The 17,675-nt window shown below is 48.3% G+C and overlaps 1 protein-coding gene across 4 annotated transcripts in view; it reads right to left on the bottom strand.

Moving 5' to 3' along the window:
* Positions 1-579: 579 nt before the first annotated feature.
* The window catches only part of WASHC1 (WASH complex subunit 1), a 44,003-nt gene continuing 26,907 nt past the window's right edge, over positions 580-17,675 (bottom strand). For all 4 annotated transcript variants that reach the window (XM_062616568.1, XM_062616570.1, XM_062616571.1 and 1 more), the window contains 9 exons: positions 11,637-11,748; positions 10,457-10,603; positions 5,469-5,605; positions 4,231-4,366; positions 3,885-4,089; positions 3,244-3,411; positions 2,739-2,897; positions 2,043-2,111; positions 580-1,291 (listed from right to left, as the gene is read on the bottom strand). In XM_062616568.1, the coding sequence (XP_062472552.1) occupies positions 1,140-1,291; positions 2,043-2,111; positions 2,739-2,897; positions 3,244-3,411; positions 3,885-4,089; positions 4,231-4,366; positions 5,469-5,605; positions 10,457-10,603; positions 11,637-11,748 (1,285 nt within the window). In that variant the 3' untranslated portion in view covers positions 580-1,139. The remainder of the gene's footprint in view (positions 1,292-2,042; positions 2,112-2,738; positions 2,898-3,243; positions 3,412-3,884; positions 4,090-4,230; positions 4,367-5,468; positions 5,606-10,456; positions 10,604-11,636; positions 11,749-17,675) is intronic.

Genomic DNA, 17,675 nt, shown 5'->3' on the forward strand with positions numbered 1-17,675 from the left:
CACAGGATTGCTCTGGTCTTTTGAATTAAAAAACATAGGCAGTAACAACAGCAACATACCTTTCTGTGGAAAATGGTAAAACCTTGTTTTTTAATGTAACCAACCTTCCTGGGTTGCTTCCTAGGCTGGGGGTCAGTGGTAACAACAGGGATGGCCACGCCATCCCACAGCCCTTCCCAGCTCTGTCACCCTGAACAAGGTTCTTCCCAGGCTCGTTTGCTTCCCTGCCAGTTTCAGCAGGTGGATACTACTGCTCAAGGCTCTTCACAATTAAGAAAGCACTTACAATTATGAGAAAGAGCTAGTGCTCACTCCTATGTTAACTAGCCCTGCAGGGGAAGAAACAGCTGCTCCTGAGAAACTTCCATGAGAGTCTCCTACCCTTTCAGTGGGTACAAACCCATCAGTCTGGCATGAGCTCTGCCTTAACACCAGTGAAAGCAGCAGCAGGATTGGGGGGGCACCTGCTTGTAAGAGCTAGGGTGTAAGGCTAGCCCCAGCCTGAGGTGAGAGTGGATAGATGGGCTTTCCCTTAACACACTCCCAACAAGCATGCTTCCTGCTTTTACTGAAGTCAAGGCTTCCTTCAACTTTATTGAATTTTTTCAGACAGGCAAAGTGTTACCATGAGCCAGGTACGGAAAGAAACCAAGTGCAGAGGCACCAGGAATTAGACCCCCAAGAAGGGATACACACACATTCATTTGATCTAGCAACACCCAAGCAAGCAGGAGCTTCAGCAAGCAGTGAGGAGATGAATGAGGCCAGGGCTGTCTGCCTGAAAGAGATGCTTTTGCAGTCATCACCAGTCACATTAGGAAAGACAGAGGGCCCTTTAAATCAGGAGCAATGTTAGTTCTGGTCCTCCAAGCACAGGCTGCCCCACTGCCCACCAGCTAAGGCGGGATTTATTGAGCCAGTGTGAGCCGCAGCAGCATTTGAGATGAAATGTAGTATTGTGGGTGCAGAGTAGAAGGCAGCAGAAGAAAAGCCTTCACTGGTAACTATAACTTCAGCAGCAGTTGGTTTCTGTTGCTCCTGCTTGCCCACCCTCCAGGAGGTGCTTCCATAGATGGTGTCTCACAAAGGTGCTTAGTTCCAGAGTCCTGAGGGTCACACCGATACTCAACTGACCCCATCTATGACTCCCAGTCATCCTCATCCTCCTCACCCACCGGCTGCTGTGGCGGTGGGAGGGGGGGTATTGAGTCCGACATACGAGCAAAGGCACCAGCAGGACTTCCAGGAGCATCAGGATTGCCAGAGGTTCCCGGCCCTTTCCCTGAAATACCTGTGAGGGAACGAAAAAGCAGCAGTGGGTGACACCTGTAGACTAGAGAACACAGAGGCTCAGCAAAGGAGACAAAAAACCCACACCTCGCATGGCTGTGCCCAGCACCCAGGCAACATGCTTAAGCATTGCCCCTGCCCTGGTGCCAAGGGCTCACTTAACTAAAGCTCCTCCTACAAAGACAAGCTGAGAGAGCTGGGCTTGTTCAGCCTTGTGAAGAGAAGGCTCCAGGGAGAACTTAGAGCAGCTTCCAGTGCCTAAAGGGGGCTACTAGAAATCTGGAGAGCGTCTTTTTACAGGGGCCTGTAGTGACAGGACAAGGAGTAATGGCTTTAAAGTGGAAGAGGGAAGATTAAGATTAGACAGTAAGAAAACATTCTTCACTATGAGCATGGTGAGGCATGGGCACAGGTTGCCCAGGGAAGTTGTAGCTGCCCCATCCCTGGCAGTGTTCAAAGTCAGGATGGACAGGGCTTGGACCAACCCCTGCCCATGGCAGGGGGGTTCGAATTAAATTATGTTTAAGGTCCTTTCCAACCCAAACCATTCCATGATTCCTGAGCAAGTCTATGCCCTCCTCTGCCTTGTGCCAGGCACTGAGGGGTGACACCAGCCCTAAATACCACATGTACCTGCCAAAGCCTCCCCCAGGTCTGTTCCTTTATCTAGAACTGAGCGTGCCACAAGTGAGGTGGCAAAAGTGCTCTCTCTCTTTCTTAGAGGAAGGAGCAGCCACCCTGCAAGACAGTACCTTTGCGCCTCAGCACCAGCTTGTTGAAGAGGTCTGACATCAAATCTCCACCTTGTCCTGTAGCTCTCACTGAAACAGAACAATTCAACCAAGAAACAGCGTCAGTCTGACCCAGCACTACGACAAAAGCATTCTGCAATACTGCCTTCAGATTAAAGAAATAAAACCACGAAAAACTGCTAATCTTGCATCACAACCCTGTTCCCTCCCACTATAGTCCAGTTTCAGGTTAGGAAAACCCCACCCACCAAAGAGTAACAGTATCTTCTAGGGAAATCCAAGCATGCAATTCTTGAGAGACAAGAGGGGCTGTGCATTTGCAGTCTTATTCTGCCAAACCAGTCCATCAGTGCCCTCCCCAGCTGCCTAAACTGAGGCGCTCAAATGGGCTCAGCCCTGACCCTCCTGCCTGTAAGGCTTCCTTTCTGTGTCTGCCCCATGCAGCAGGGGACTGCAACGCCTGCCCTGAGACAGAGTGGGTCTTCATCAAGAACACGAACACCCTTCTGGCAGATGGTGTTGAGCAAGTTCACAGAGATATGGCTAAATGTGAAGCACTGAGGCCTCCGCCAGCCTGTGAGGAGAGAGGACGCCTTTCCATTCTGTGTGCTCACAGCACGCCTGGCTTACCCATCTGCCTCCAGCCCTACACCTCCCCAGCCTGGGGCTGACAGCAAGGAAGATCTGCCTCAGTACCTTGCTCTTGTTCCTTCTGCTTCTTCTTCTCCAGCTTCCTCTCCTTGACACTGCGGAGGTTGGCCTTCCCAATGCCACCGGCCTGGCGGATAGACTCCAGGAGACTGGCACGCCCAGTAGAGGGGTTCACCACCTCCTTTGGGGCTCCCTGGACTGAAGCTGCAGGGACAGGAAGGACAGGCAGCAGCCAGGCGGCAGTGCACAAGCTATAGGCACAGCTAAATCCCCATGGAAAGGGCTGATCTGATACCCTGCCAGCTTCTGCTCAGGGCTGTAATCCAGACACCTCTCAGTGACAGGCTTATACTCAGCCCAGCCAGCAGGAGCCCTGCCAAACTGAAGGCTTGCAGCTACCAGGCAGGTGGGAGCACCTTGCACTCTCACTGCAGCTTCCCTCCTCTGCCAGAAGGCTAGGAAGCTACAGGGAACCAAAAAGGCCATGGGCTGAAGCCAAGGCATCAGAGCTATACTCTGCTGGTGCAACGTGGAGATGCCCTGCCCTTACCTGCAGGCACAGCACTGCTGCTCTCCTCGTTCCCTGTCCGGGCTGGCTCAGAGGGGGCTGGGGGCTGAGGCAGGGGTGGCGGAGGAGGCACGGTAGTTGGCATAACAGGAGGCGGTGGAGGAGGTGGTGGTGGTGGAGGAGGCGGCATTAGCTCAGCTTCTTGAAGGTCTGAAAGATGAAACAAGCTGCATCTGAAGAGTCCCAGAGGACAGCACAGTGAAAGCTGCAGCTCAGAACTTCTCATGCCTCATCAGCAACACAGCAGAGGCCTCAGCACACACTGTACAGCAGTGTGCTCCTACCCTATGCAGCATCTCTTGACAATAGGCAGGGCTTGAGATTCCCCTACTCTGCCCTCCCCAGCTGCATCCCACTCACACAAGAGCATCCCACCATGGGGCCAGTCCCCAGGCACACAGTTTTCCCACCTCTAGAGCCATGCAGAGGGTGAGGGACGGAAGGGGCCAGGAGACTGGCCAGCACTTGAGCAGGTTGACTCAGGCCCAAGCACAAGCCAGAGGTTATCTATCTCAAATATCCATCTTTAAATCCCCACCAAGGGTCTTTTTGCCTTGTCTTCATCTTTTAGCAATCCCTGCCTTTTTCTTCCACAGGGTCCTGGGATCAGGAATCAGAAATACCTGGTTGCAAACGTTCCACTGACTCGGTGTTGAAAGTGGGGAGCTCTGGAATAGCACTGCTGGGGGCAGACGGCGCGATGCCCGGGCCCAGATCAGCACTGTACATGAGATCTGCAGCAATGCCAGGCAGGTCTGGCAGGTAGGATGGCACATCAATCTCAGGGACCTGCCCCAGGTCTGGCACATAGAAGTAATTTTCAGCTACCTAAAAGAAACCCAAAACAAAAAGGTAAGTCAGTGACTATGCACTTGCTTTTTCTTGCAGCAAAGAAGGGCACTGCAGGGAACAGCCTGGGCAGAAGTCCCCTGAAGGAAAAGTAGATGCATCCCCACAGCTGCATCTCACCTGTCGGTCCAGCTGTCCCCTTTTCGTGATGGAGAGAGGAGCATCAAAGAGCTTCTCTTCTGTCTCTGTTTCCAGAGACACATGGGTCTTGGTCACTGCTCCAGCCAGAGGATCCAGGAAAACATACTTCTTGTACCTATGGGTAGAGGACAAGTATTTCAGTGATGCTGTCTCAGGAGCCAAAACCAGAAGAAACAGTGCACCCTTGGTGGTGGAGACCTCTGACTCACGAGTCATGTTGAGCCTTCCAGTTTCCTTCACAGGAATAGCTTGGGTTGGAAGGGACAGAATAGCTTGGGTTGGAAGGGACCTTAAAGATCATCCAGCTCCAACCGCCTGCCATGGGCAGGGGCACCTTCCACTAGACCAAGTTGCTCCAAGCCCCATCCAACCTGGCCTTGAACAATTCCAGGGATGAGGTGGCCACAGCTTCTCTGGGCAACCTGTGCCAGTGCCTCTCCACCCTCATAGTGAAGAACTTCCTCCCCATTTTTAGCCCCATTTTCCTTTCTTTCCTCTCCAATCAGCTCCCCACCCTACTAGTGCAGCCTCCACATTCATCCTAAAACAAAGCCCTGCTGCACTGCCATCATTACCAAGCTCTCCCCTTCCCTGCAGCAGGACACCAGTCTCTCCTTGACTTGTCACTCAAGCTCCAGGAGGAAAAACAGGAGAAATAATCCAAAGCTCAGGAGAAGAAAGAGAAGGTCCAGCAACTGAAAGTTCAAGAAAGAGCTTAAAGAAGCTCTTCAATATGAGGAGAAGGAGGCAAAGCCCAATGGGAATGGGAACTGCAGTGAGGGAGGCAGGGGAGATACAAAAGCAGCAAAAGCGGTGAAGCATTGCTGTGAGGAATCATCAAAAGAAGGAGCAGTACCTAGGCTGGCACATGGGGCAGAGAAGGGCAGGAGTGACAGCAGCTCTCAAGGCTGGAGAGAAATTACAGGGGAATGACAGGAAAAACTAAGTCAGCAAAGGGACATGCAAAACTGGGTTGAAAACAAGTGAGTGGAAGATTAGGTACAGACAAAACAACTCCTTCCACTCAAGGGAAAGAGTGGGTAAAAAAGGGTTGCTAGCTGGAAGCCAGCAGAGAGGAATCAAACCCTGTCCTATCAGGAACCCGATACACAAGACACCCAGGGAAGCAAGCAGTGACTGCTACCCCTGGGGAAGGGAAAGCTCCTCTGAGGACAAGCAGGGGCAGGTGAGCAGCACAGCACTACTCCAGCTCTCACAGGTTCTCGGTGGTGTTAAACAGCAGCAGGGAGCTGAGGGAGCTGATGTTCCTGGGGAGGCTGCCAAGGCCTTCTTCTGCATCGTCCTCCTGGTGAATTTTGGCACTCACACACACAGGGTAGTACTTGAGCTTCTCCTGCAAGAAGACAGATAACAGGTAGTAAGACATACAGCCACAGCTCTCCTACTGCTCCCTCTCCACCTCCCTTTGAGCAGGGAAGCACATGGACAACATTGCAACCCCACACTTGTGACAAATTTCAGCAGTTCAGACTCATGGCATGTACTTTTGGTGCCATGGATGGGTCATATTGAACAGATGTTGGATCCACCAAAATAAAACAACAATCAGGACTCTGTAGCCAGAGGCAGGGATCAAACACCAAAGTCTAGTGTCTCCAGCTACTAGACATTTTCATGCAGGCAGAGTCCTCCAAACATCTCTATTACCTCCCCTCTGCTGCCTTCAGTTGATGTTTTAAGAGCTGTGATCCCACTGGTGGCGTATGCAGGGAAGGCAAAGGAAAAGAGGTTAGGAAAAAGCAGAGTGCCTGCACAAGGTAAGAGAGCAGGCAGAAGAAAGTGCGCAGGGTGGAATGTGTGCCAGATGGTTCTGCAAAGCCTGAGGGATTTACAGGAGTTTTCAACTCTAATGAACTGAAATCTCCTCTCTCTCAGTTCTAAAACTTCATGCATAATATATAGAGCTCCCTTTAGAAAAGGACTTATTACATCTGAACTGCTTTACTTTTATAGAGCACAGGAATTGCCATCCCAGATCAGAGCAGCGTTTCAGATAGCATGACAGTGCCTGCTGCCACATGCTCTGGGGAGATGGAGCTCACTGCCCACAGCACACTGCTGTACAGGGAGTAAAGGCATCAGTTCCTGAACCCAGAGACAGCTCGGGATGAACAAACCTCCACCCCAGAGCCCTTCTCACAACTTCCCTCAGCCCCTTCACAGTTCCTGTACCCAGAGACAGCTCGGGATGGACAAACCTCCACCCCAGACCCCTTCTCACAACTTCCCTCAGCCCCTTCACAGTTCCTGTTTTTCCCTTACAAACTAGGGCAAGCAGCAGCCTGGCAGCTATGAGGTGGTAGGTGTTCAAACCAGACAAAACCAGAGCACTACCCAGGACAGGTTGTTAATAACTGGCCACACTCTTCTGGTTTTCTTCTGTCACCAGAAAATGACCACTCCAAATACCTTCCACAGCATCCTACTGCCTCACTACTTCTAGCATCCCTGCTTTATCCCATCCTCCGAGTCCTTCTTCCCTTCTTATACTTGTATAGGGGAAATGGAGATCACCATGGGTTCAGTTTCAAGACCACATTTCAGCAACATGAGCAGTTCCTGATGATTGAAATTTCAGTCTTGAATTTGGTAGCCAGAAATCCTGGGAAATGGCTTAGTCACAGCTCAGTTAATCAGCTAAGAGTTTGTATGATGCTCTGAGCCTATAAAACGCTATAGGAAAAAAACTGGGAGGTTTTGATTGAATCCATTCCCTGGCCCCCGAAGAACACATTCAAATGTGTGAAAAACACACTGAAACAAACATCCTGAATTTTTACAGAGGCAAGGAGGCAAAAATAAACAAACTCTTATTTAGAAGCTGTAGAAGCAGAGGTTCAAAAATAAAGGTTCTTTTGAAGCATTAATATTCATTTGCCAATGTTGAATTTTTTAAGCATGAGGGAGTGCTGACGTTGTTGCTAGAACTGCTCACACACACTGAGCCCCCAAGTCATATTTGTATTTTTTTAATTCTCTCTTTGTAGATTTCAGTTAGCACTGGAAGTATGTGAGTCGCTTTAAGGCCATAGTGAGAAACCAACCATTACCTAAATTTACTTATTATAAGTCTCATCTAAGGCAGTTATAAAAGCACTAAACACGAGTATTACTCAGAAATGTGAGGCTCTTCATAATCCTTTTAACTTAAATGACACCAAAGTGCTGGTCTTAGTCAACTACCTAGATATGGTTTGAAATTTATAACAGCTACATATTGTCATGTCGTACAACTGTCAAGTCCACAAGTTAACATGCCATTTAAAACATCAGTTTTCTTATAGGGACATTAAAGCCTTAAGACAAAGGTTCGGCAGCACTGGCATACTGAAGGCATGGGGGGCAACGGAATGCTAGGGTTTGGCACCTGGCAGGATCACATCCCTAAGGATGCTGCATTTCCAGGCCTTTTTCTTCCTAAGACCCTACAGTTAAAATATATACAAAGATCCTGGTGCTTAAGTTTAATTCAGCATGTACTATTACAAAGGGAACTGGTATGATACACCAGAAACTCCATTCCCTCAGTGCCAAGGGAGTGCTGAAGCTAGCTCAAAAAGCACTTGAAGATGGGCAAGTGCCAAACGCCTGGTTTAGCCTCCCCATGCCCATGGTGGACTCGGAGAGAGGCAGAATTCACAGACACACCAAGTTACTGACAGTTTTGAAGCCCAGAAAGACTGCTCCAGCAGTGGACTGCAGCTTTTGTTTGGACTTCTTCCCAAGCCCAGGCACATGTCTCCCACCCTGTTTACCAGCCTGCTAAGGACAGCACCCAGACACAGCTCCTACTGCAAAGGCAGCAACCAGTGCCAGCCCCAACTCACTGCTGAACTCTGCCTGGCTGCTACCACAGCAATGTGCAAAGCAAATGGCCTTCCAGGCTTACCACAAGGACCTTGTTTCTGGCACTCTTATCCATCAGTGCTTGTCCTACCAGCCTAAACAGCGCCTCTCAACAGCTGAGCTTTCTCTTGATTGGGATGCAAAGTGGGAAAGGAGAATTTCCCACAGGGGAAGCATTTTTAAATACACTGCAGAACCACACACATTTCCAACGCAGCTGGTTACCCCCAGAGCACAAACCCTAAACGCTGAGCACAGGCTGCCACCACTTACCCTCAAACTGACAAAAGCAGAACTTGCTTTCCTGGTGAAGCATGTGCGAGTGAAGTTAGCAAAGGCCACTGCAACTGCTCCCAGCAAAGAGGCCCTCATTAGAAGTGAAAACAGGCAGCAAGCCTCTGCTGAAAGCCCTAAATAATTGAGGAAGGCACAAATGCAAACATTAGACTTCCCTCTGTCACATTTCATTACTGCAAGATAAGTCAGGCTCTGTGCTCAACTATGGCCAAGAAGGGCCTGTCCCTCTTGAATGTGGTCAGAGCTTGGCTGCTCCAAGCCCCACTGCTGTGCCAGATGCTCCTGGCACAGGAGCACATTCATCGTCTGACAGCCAGCAGTGTTCCCTCACCCCACAGGTGTATGAGCTTGGCAAAAGTAACAAGACCACTGCATGAGGTAGGGTCAGCAAAGCCAGAGAAATATCAACAGCCCCAGAGGAAGATGAAGAAATGGGACACAGGAAGGGAGGAACAAATACAAACATCCCTAGGGGCCTGCAACAGTTCCTCTGCTGAAGCAGCCCTGGTCATGAAGGGCGGAACATGGCAATGTACAGAGACCACCTGGAACAGGGAAGAGGTGACATGGGGTGCTGTGGGGAGGGTCATGCAGGGCCTACTGGAGCCAGCAGGCCAGTTGAATGGGCACACCATTTGCTCTTTGCAGGACACTGTTTTTTACCAGCTGATGCCCTCTCCCAATCCCCTCTCTGTGTGAGTGGCTGTATACTGCCACCAGCCCTTCAGGGTGGGAAAGCATCACCCTTGCCCACTCACTGCCTACCGTTGCTGCCCCATCATGCTCTGATGGGATGGGGCCACCAGCGAGACAGTACAACTGCAACCAGCATCCTCTGGCTGTGCAGCAGCAGGTCCCACACACAGCTCTGCCCATTGTGCTCGAAGGAAGCATGAACCTTGCTCAAGTTTGCCAGCTGTCCATTTGGCCAGCAACCCTGCTTCGTGGCCTGGCTGAAATATTCATAACCACCTCACCGTGCAAGGTCTCAGCTCCGTTAACACTCAGCAAAGTTTAGCATGATAAATTATTCAGTGGCAGCTTTATTTTTGGGCTGAGGCACACAAGGATGAGGAAGGAAGTCTCTCTAGGGATGGAGAGTAGGGAAGTTGTCAGGTTGATCCCTAACCTGCAAGAAGAGCACATCTGCTACTCCTGGCACAGCGCGTACACAGCAACTTTTCAACTTTAAGAACAGCAACTCTTCCTTCTCTCCTTCCACCCCAGGGATTTGACCCAAATTGCTGGAAAATCCTTTGGCAGCATTTCTTGCCAAACCCAAAACTTCTAAGACCTCCTTAAGAAGCTCCTCTGCCAGTCAGGCAGAGCGGTGCTACTTCAGGAACTCCTTCAACACCACCAGCTACGTACATCAGTTCTATATGCACACCTGGAAGCCCCAGCTGTGCTGGGTACTGACAGGCTTGCAACCTACAATAGCTGAATACAAGGCAAAGGAGAAGCAAAGCACAAATGAAAGAGGTAAATAAGCAAAACGATCTTCCTCCTCAACATGTAAAACCAGGGAGGGACAATACCCAATCACAATGCCTTCCTAGGACAGAAAACGCTCTGACTCCCCTTTCTCCTGACACACTCCCAAGCACTTTTACCTTTCCCTTCACACCACCACTTGTATTGGAGCCTTCAAAAACTACTTTTCAAGCAATTATGACCCTGATTCCAGTCACCTCGCTATGGATATCTGAAGCCCTAAGCCCAGCCAGCAGCACCCACCAGCACTGCTACAGGACACAGTAGCATTTCAGGACATAGAACTGCTCCAGAGAGTTGGCAGTTGACATCCACACAGTGCACTCAACCACCCAGCCAAGGTCTTGTACTGACACGGCCCTCTCCAACTGGCAGCTCTACAAGCTTCCCAGCCTGACTTCAGACATACCCATCAACAGGCTGAACTAGAAAGATGTTCTGGTCCCAGCCTACATCCAAAAGCCCTGGTCTACTTCTTCAAAGAGACTAGCAGCTTCCCAGCTTCTCTTTGCTTGTTCATCTCAAGGTCTATTCTCCTCCTCCTTACCTGCAGAGCTTTCTCATCCAGCATTCGGTGTTTGCTCTGAATCTTGTGTCTTGGCCATTTCTGTTTAGCTGGGTCTTCTGCACCAGCAAATATTGAACTGTATTGCTGCAGCCGTTCAGGAGCTGGATACTTGGCACTGGAAAACACCTGTGGAGGAACAAGGAGGGACTGAAAAACCTCAACAACTAGGCAGCCCTATAATACAGCAATACTTAGGAGAGGGTGGAGCACCTCTTCTATGAAGACAGGCTAAGAGTTGGGCTTGTTCAGCCTGGAGAAGGACTCTGGGGAGACCTTAGAGCAGCTTCCAGTACCTAAGGGGAGCTACAAGAAATTAGGACAGGGATTTTATGGGGCAAGTAGTGACAGAACAAGGGGGAATGGCTTTAAGCTGACAAAAAGGAGGTTTAGATTAGATATTAGGAAGAAGTTCTTCACTGTGAGGGTGGTGAGGTGCTGGCACAAGTTGCCCAGAGAAGTTGTGGCTGCCCCATCCCTGGCAGTGTTCAAGGCCAGGCTGGACGGGGCTTGGAGCAACCCCTGCCCGTGGCAGTGGGGTTGGAATTAAATAATGTTTAAGGTCCCTTCCAACCCAAACCATTCTATGATTCCAGGAGGGGGGCAAGCACAGAATCTATGCTGCCAGTGGGAATGGACAGCCTTGGACCCAAACATGCATGGGCTGTCACTTCTAAAACTGGAAGTGCCAGAGCTTCTCTCTCTAAGTACTAGGAAGTCAGAAAGGCTTCCACTAGGGAGTTAGAAATATTACATAAAATGTAAGAAAAATAGGGACCAAAGGATTTTCAGCAGTTTTACATGGCTCAACAGGATTAAGATGCACTAAGAGGAGGCTTTGTAACAGCAGCTTTCATTCAAACAAAGTGTCTATAAGCCTGAAGTGTGAGGATGTTTGGCTTAGTTAAGCATATGCCCTTTCTCAGGAAGCAGCAGGGGCAGCAACCTATATAAGCCTCCTAAGGCCTAGAGTTGTGAGGCTCATAGGTCTAGAAATCATAAATTGGCCAAGTCAGGAAAGGGATTCTCATCACAACCCTGCTCAGCAGCGAGGCAGGGAGAGATGAGTGGCAACCTATTCTTCTTCATAGCTTACATCAGGAGTAAAGAGGAAAGGTGGAAGGAAGAAGGGAGACCATGCAGACTCAACTGAAGTCACTACCTTAATAGCCTTCTTGCTGCCCTTTATCTTTTCAATCTTCGCTTGGGCGAGTGTGACCCTCTCCCCGATTGCCTGAAGCTGTGCCCGGCTGGCCTCCACCCGCTGGGAGATCCTAGGAGGAAAGCACCTTTCTTAACATGAAGAAGCCAAAGCTGGAGACTCTCTGGCAGCAGCCAGACCCTCAGGAAAGGATGTGAATCTCGGTGGACTGGGTTGTTTCATAAGGCAAAACAGTGCTGGTTGAGCTATGCTTGTCTTGCTCCCACTGAGAGCTTTATGTACTCTGACAGCAAGGCAGGTCTAGTCCATGACTCACAGCACAACGCTCCTGCAGCTGCTTGAGGCACAGCACAGAAAGATGGAGAACAGCAGCTTTTCTGACACACCAGAGTGTCACAAGCCCTCTGCAGGTATGATGACAAGAAAGCCACAGCCAGTTATTAACTGCCAACGTATTTTTAATTAAAATGACTTTTAATAAAATGAAAGGCAACACATGCTAATGGGCAGAGTTCAGGACACACAAGGCTTTTTGGGACCTCTACTACACCAGCAGTTTCTTGAACAACTTGTTTCATTCTTCCAAAGCTTCACAGCTTTGTGGCATGGTTTCCACATCAGTTAAACAACATCAGGTCCTCATTTGGAGTAATAAAGCATGCTGACCTGCAAAATTTCTGCTAAACTAGATGTGCTGGTTTTGGCTAGGGTAATTCTCTTCATAGTAGTTCACATGGGGCTATGCTGGACTTGTGCTGGAAGCAGCATCGATAACCCAGGGATGTTTTAGTTACTGCTGAGCAGTGCTTACACAGAGTCAAGGCCTTTTCTGCTTCTCACACCACCTCACCAGTGAGCAGGCTGGGGGTGCACAAGAGGTTGGGAGGGGACACAGACAACTGACCACAGGGACATCCAAGACCATATGGCATCATGCTTAGCATATAAACTGGGGGAAAGTTGGCCAGGGGCCACTCCTCAGGGACTGGCTGGGCATAGGTCAGTGGTGAGCAATTTTTTTCACTTGCATCAGTTGTCTTTGTGGATTTTATTTATCTTTTAAAAAATTTCCCTGTTCATTACAAATAATAATTATTACCATTATTATTATAATATTTTACTTCAATTATTGAATTGTTCTTAACCCATAAGTTTTCTTGTTTTGTGGTTTAATCCCAGCCAGCAACTAAGTACCCCATATCTGCTCACTCACTTTCCCCCTCAAAGGAAGCTGTCCTGGCTGTGCTCAAGGCACAGTCGCTACCACTCTGCAAGAACTGTCACATAGGGTCAACCAGAGGCTAGGAGGCATCAGCTACATGGAACTATGGAGCCACCTTCTCAGAAGATACCTTCCTTCCCCATGCATAACCAGCAGGTTCTCCAAAGATCAAAATCTGAAAGCTGTTCCGAATCTTCACCCCTCTAACAAAGTCAGCAAAGAACGTTTTTATGGCTATACAACCCATGAGGAGAGACAGAACTCCACTTCAGCAATGTTTTATAGCAATGAGTTCCATTGGATCTGTAAAATTCAAACTATTGTATTTAGATTTTACCAGAAGTTCCTCTTTGCTTTTGAGTAGAGAGCTCCCACTATCTGTATAATTACTTTTAGTAACAAATTCACTACCAGCAATGATCCACAATTCCCATTTTCAAACTGTACCAAATCCATCTTTTCAAGCATTTTCACTCTGTGCAGCACATTCTCTATTACGGTATAGAAATAGACTCCACAAAAGCTCCCCTACTGTAGGTAGTGAAAAAAAACACAAGTACAAGCAGCCTTTTCAATTTGTATTGTTCTGAAAGAACCCCACTTCTTTCTCTGAACACTTTTAAGTGTTTCTGTCTGTTTACAGCCATTTTTCCCTCTTCCTGGTGACATGAAAATCCTTCCTTATGCATATGGCAGGGAAGCACACAGCATGTTTCTACTTTATTCTTTTTGGAGTGGGAGATGAGTAAAACTGAACCTCATGAGATTCCCCTCAGAATTACTCCCCATTTCCCCATCCTTTTATTTTAAACACAGCCTAACAGCTTGTATTTTGTACCAACAAGAAGTACAAATCTGTTCATGGTTTCCTTCCCCCACCCTCCCTCTGTCTCAGTGGTGTAAGTCCACATCACATACACACTTGATAGGCTCTCAGAGTAGTTTCTGTTGTTCCTTTCAGCATGCATTCCCTAGCACTTGTGTGCAGCAAATTTCATGTGTCATAGGGCTGTCTTGTTGCCTCATTTTGTTAAACTGTGATATGTCTCTGAAGGACCTACATCTTCCATAACTGCCCTCCCCAGTACATTTTCCCACCTCACAGTTCACCTCTTTTCTAGATGTTTCACAGTTGTATTGATTTACACTATTTCCAGCCTGCTCCTGGGGACATCTGACTATTTTTACTTCCTTCAAAGCTGAAAAAAAAAAAACCCAGTCATTTATTTCTGCTTGGCTGCTCTCACTCAAATCAATGCTGCAATTTTCCCTCTCACCCATGAGTAGACCTCTCTGCTAGAAGAGCTCAACAACACCTTCCTGAAGCTCCAGGTAAATGCAAGGTATCAAATGCCTTTTACCCAGTACGCTGCTGATTCCCAGACACAGTTCTCAGGGCTGACAAGCACGTGTTTCTCTCCCAGAAAGAAGTGTTAAGCAAATAGTTATGCAAACTCAGACCTGAAAACCAGCAACTGTTCCCCTACCTTCCACTCCATGCATGTCAAGTGAGGTAGCCAAACGCTTCCCTTGCTCCCTTTCGTGACCCACATTATCCCCAGTGCTTCACTACTACGTATCAACCTTCTCCTCTACCACACTCACTCCTTTGCTAGCTGTGAAGAAGTTCCCAGCCGAAGCTGGGGAAGTTGTCCAATGCTAGTTCAGGAGTTTCAAACCACGACAGCTCTTCTCTGAGGCACCCTGTACTTTCTCCTGTGACTGAGTCTGGGATTTGACAGGCCAAATCCCACTGACTTTAGGAGATCTGCCAAAACCCCTTCACCTGAGGTGGTACAAATGCAGGCCCGTAACACAGAAGTAACACAAACCAGTCTACAGAATTTATTTGCTGCTGAGGAAGATAACAATTAAAAAAATTATTAAACCCCCTCAATCCAACTAATCCAAATTCTGCCACATGTGCACGGCTGTTATGCATGTGCAGTTCAAGATACAGGTGCACGTGTTAGTTAAAAGAGATAATGTACCATATTGATTTTGAAAAAATACATGGGGGGAAAACCCCATCATGTTCAAGTGTCTTCCAGCAACTAGTATTTCTACTGCTGTGGAAACTAAACTTACTCAAAGAAGTCAACCACTGTTTGTAAAGAAAGGAAACAGGAATGGATGGAGAGGGCTGTTGCCAAAGATTTCAGAGGCAAAGTGTTTGAAGCAAGCTGGCAATCAGACCTCAAACTTCTTTTAAGGAGTGTGTTACTGAGTGGTGTTTGTTTGAAAGGCAATTGCAATCAAGACAGAGAAGGTAAGTGTTAATAAAGTGGCCCATTAGTGCCCCTCACAACCCTGCACTCAGACAGCCAAAACCACCATCAGCATCTGAACCTATGTGCCTATACTGTCAGCCAGTGCTGTGTGATTTTGCTCTCTGTACTCCTTTCTGCTTGAGAAACCTCTTCAGCGATACAGTATGACTCTGGAGTGGCAGAGAAGCACCAGGCATACAGCAAGAGCCCCTCCCTTTGGGCAGGACACATGCTTTGAGATGAGTGGAAAGGCGGCCTGTGGAAGAAAGGAAGATAAAATCACCTGCCTTTACATCCGGGGCACTGCGCCAAACTAACCTTCCCTTCCCAATGCTTTTCCTTGGGGAAGTAGTATGTGGCAGATTATCTAGTGGATTATCTCTCAATCCATAGAAACTTTTGATCTAAGCAGATATTAAAGTTATTCTTTCAGCTGCTTGGATTCAAGCTTTCTTTTTCCCTCTGAAATCTTTTTTTGCAGAAAAGCCCCCTATGCATCACCCCCACATCTGATTTTGTTATTCCTTTCTCCTAAAGCTCCCATCCTGCTGTCTTAAACTCCTCTCCATTTTAGAGGCAGCTCTTTCCAACACCCACAGCATGTTTACTCCCACCTCATCGCCTTCCTCTCTCGTCCCATATCCTCTAAATGCAGATGTGCCATCTGCAGCCATGGAGCAGATCACTTCCCATTATTTTAACTCCTCTGACCCCTCACATTTGGGTGGCTACTGAAAGACCTCCTCTGCTGCATCTGTGGCTGATCATGGAGGAAAAACTACTGTTGTCTTAATCTGATAGGAAAAATATTTGAGGCATTAGGAATCTGACATCAGGACACTGGACAGCTGTCAGCACTGGCAATGTTACTGTGTTTCTATGAGGGTCTCCTAGCGCTCCACAATGCCAAAAAAGAATTTTAAAGGCATAAAATCAAAGATCGCTTTTTACCATCTCTATTTGCTAGGGATCAGACAGCATGAGAATGAAGTTTAAAATCAGCAGGTTTAAAGACAGGCTAACAGATTCCCAGAAAGGTGCCTGAGCGAGAATTCAGCTGGGAGGAAGCATCACAGCAGCAGGAGACCCTTTGTGGTTTATGCTGAGCATACACATCACCCAAAAGTGACAGGGATGACAAAACTTGGGAAGTGGGAGAGAGGAGAGGCAAACTCCACACCAAGGTGAATGAGAAAGGTGAGGCAGCAGAGGCTGGGAACAAACCTCTCCAGAATATCCAAGAACTTCAATTTCATGTCTGAAGTACAAAAGCAAGTGACCAACCAAGGAGAAAGAACATTACAGAGCAGAATGAGAAATGAAGTTGCACAGGAGGATAAGGCAGCTGAAGTATTAAATGACTTTTCTCTTAAGTGAGGACTGTACACATCACAGCAGATCAGGCTCCTGGTCTCCTCCCCAGCCCAAGCTCCAGCCCTGAGAGATAGCAGGGGGCTGGCTTGGCATTGCTGTTCTGAGCTTTGGGGTACCTATGATAAATTTGCTCTGTAAAATCTTGGCTTTTTGCCTAAAAGTCAAGCTGCCTCTTTCTTTTTTAATTCCTTCCCCCACAAAGTGGGCTTTTATTAAATTCCTCCCTTACTGCAGAAGGCATGAATTAGAAGCGACAGAATTTATGGTTCTTGCATTTTATTACATCCCAAGACTCTCCAAGTAGCTAGGGCTGGAGCAGCGTAACAAGGGATGATAACAGTGCTGGCTGCCATTCACCCTTTCACAGCACCAGCACCCAAAGCAGCATAATACCACTGCCTCTAGGACAAGTTTCAGTGGGTTTCCAGAAGTGAGAGAACCACTGATGAGGTGAGGAGAGACTACCTCCCAGGGGAGGGGAGACATCATCCTATGATGAAAGGAACAGCAGCAGATAGTGCTGAGGGAGCTAAACATTCACCTTTCTTCTCAGGTTATTGAGCCCCTTCACAGAATGACAAAATCATTAGGGTTGGAAGGGACCTCTAGAGTTCACCTAATCCAACCTCACCTGCTTCTCTCCTGGGACCCAGAGGCACATCACTGCTCTCTTCCACTTGCATGCTGCAGAGAAGAAGAAAGTGTCAAGCTTTTCCAAGTATTAATTTGCCCAAGAATCTTCTTGAAAAAAAGGCCATGGGCTTTTATGGCTCCTTCGGCTGCTGAAGTGGTGGGGAAACATCAATGCATTGCCCCTGGTACCCATAACTCGGGGTTTTGATGCACAATCCACTATGCTGAAGCAGCCCTAGACAGCTAGGCTATAATATTGAAGGGGTTTCTCGCTGGCCAACAAAGGATGTTTTATGAGGCACTAGAGTCTCCTTTACAAACTGCCTGACCACAACAAATGTTTCTATGCACTGTGGTGGGCCAGCACAGAGCTCATGCAGCAATGACTGGCACAGTCAGAAAGGGTCCGTGAGAAGCCCAAGCCCCACTCTCCCCACTCCCACACCGTACCTCTGCCCCAGCGCTGGCAGCACTGCAGGATCAAGATGGAGAGAGCAAAGGAAAGGCTGCCGAGACATTTATGGTTTACAGCAATCCAGG

The sequence above is a fragment of the Pezoporus occidentalis genome, unplaced genomic scaffold (assembly GCF_034315485.1).
Source record: "Pezoporus occidentalis ecotype Australia unplaced genomic scaffold, CSIRO_AGI_Poc_V1 ctg19, whole genome shotgun sequence".
Lineage (NCBI taxonomy): Eukaryota > Metazoa > Chordata > Aves > Psittaciformes > Psittacidae > Pezoporus > Pezoporus occidentalis.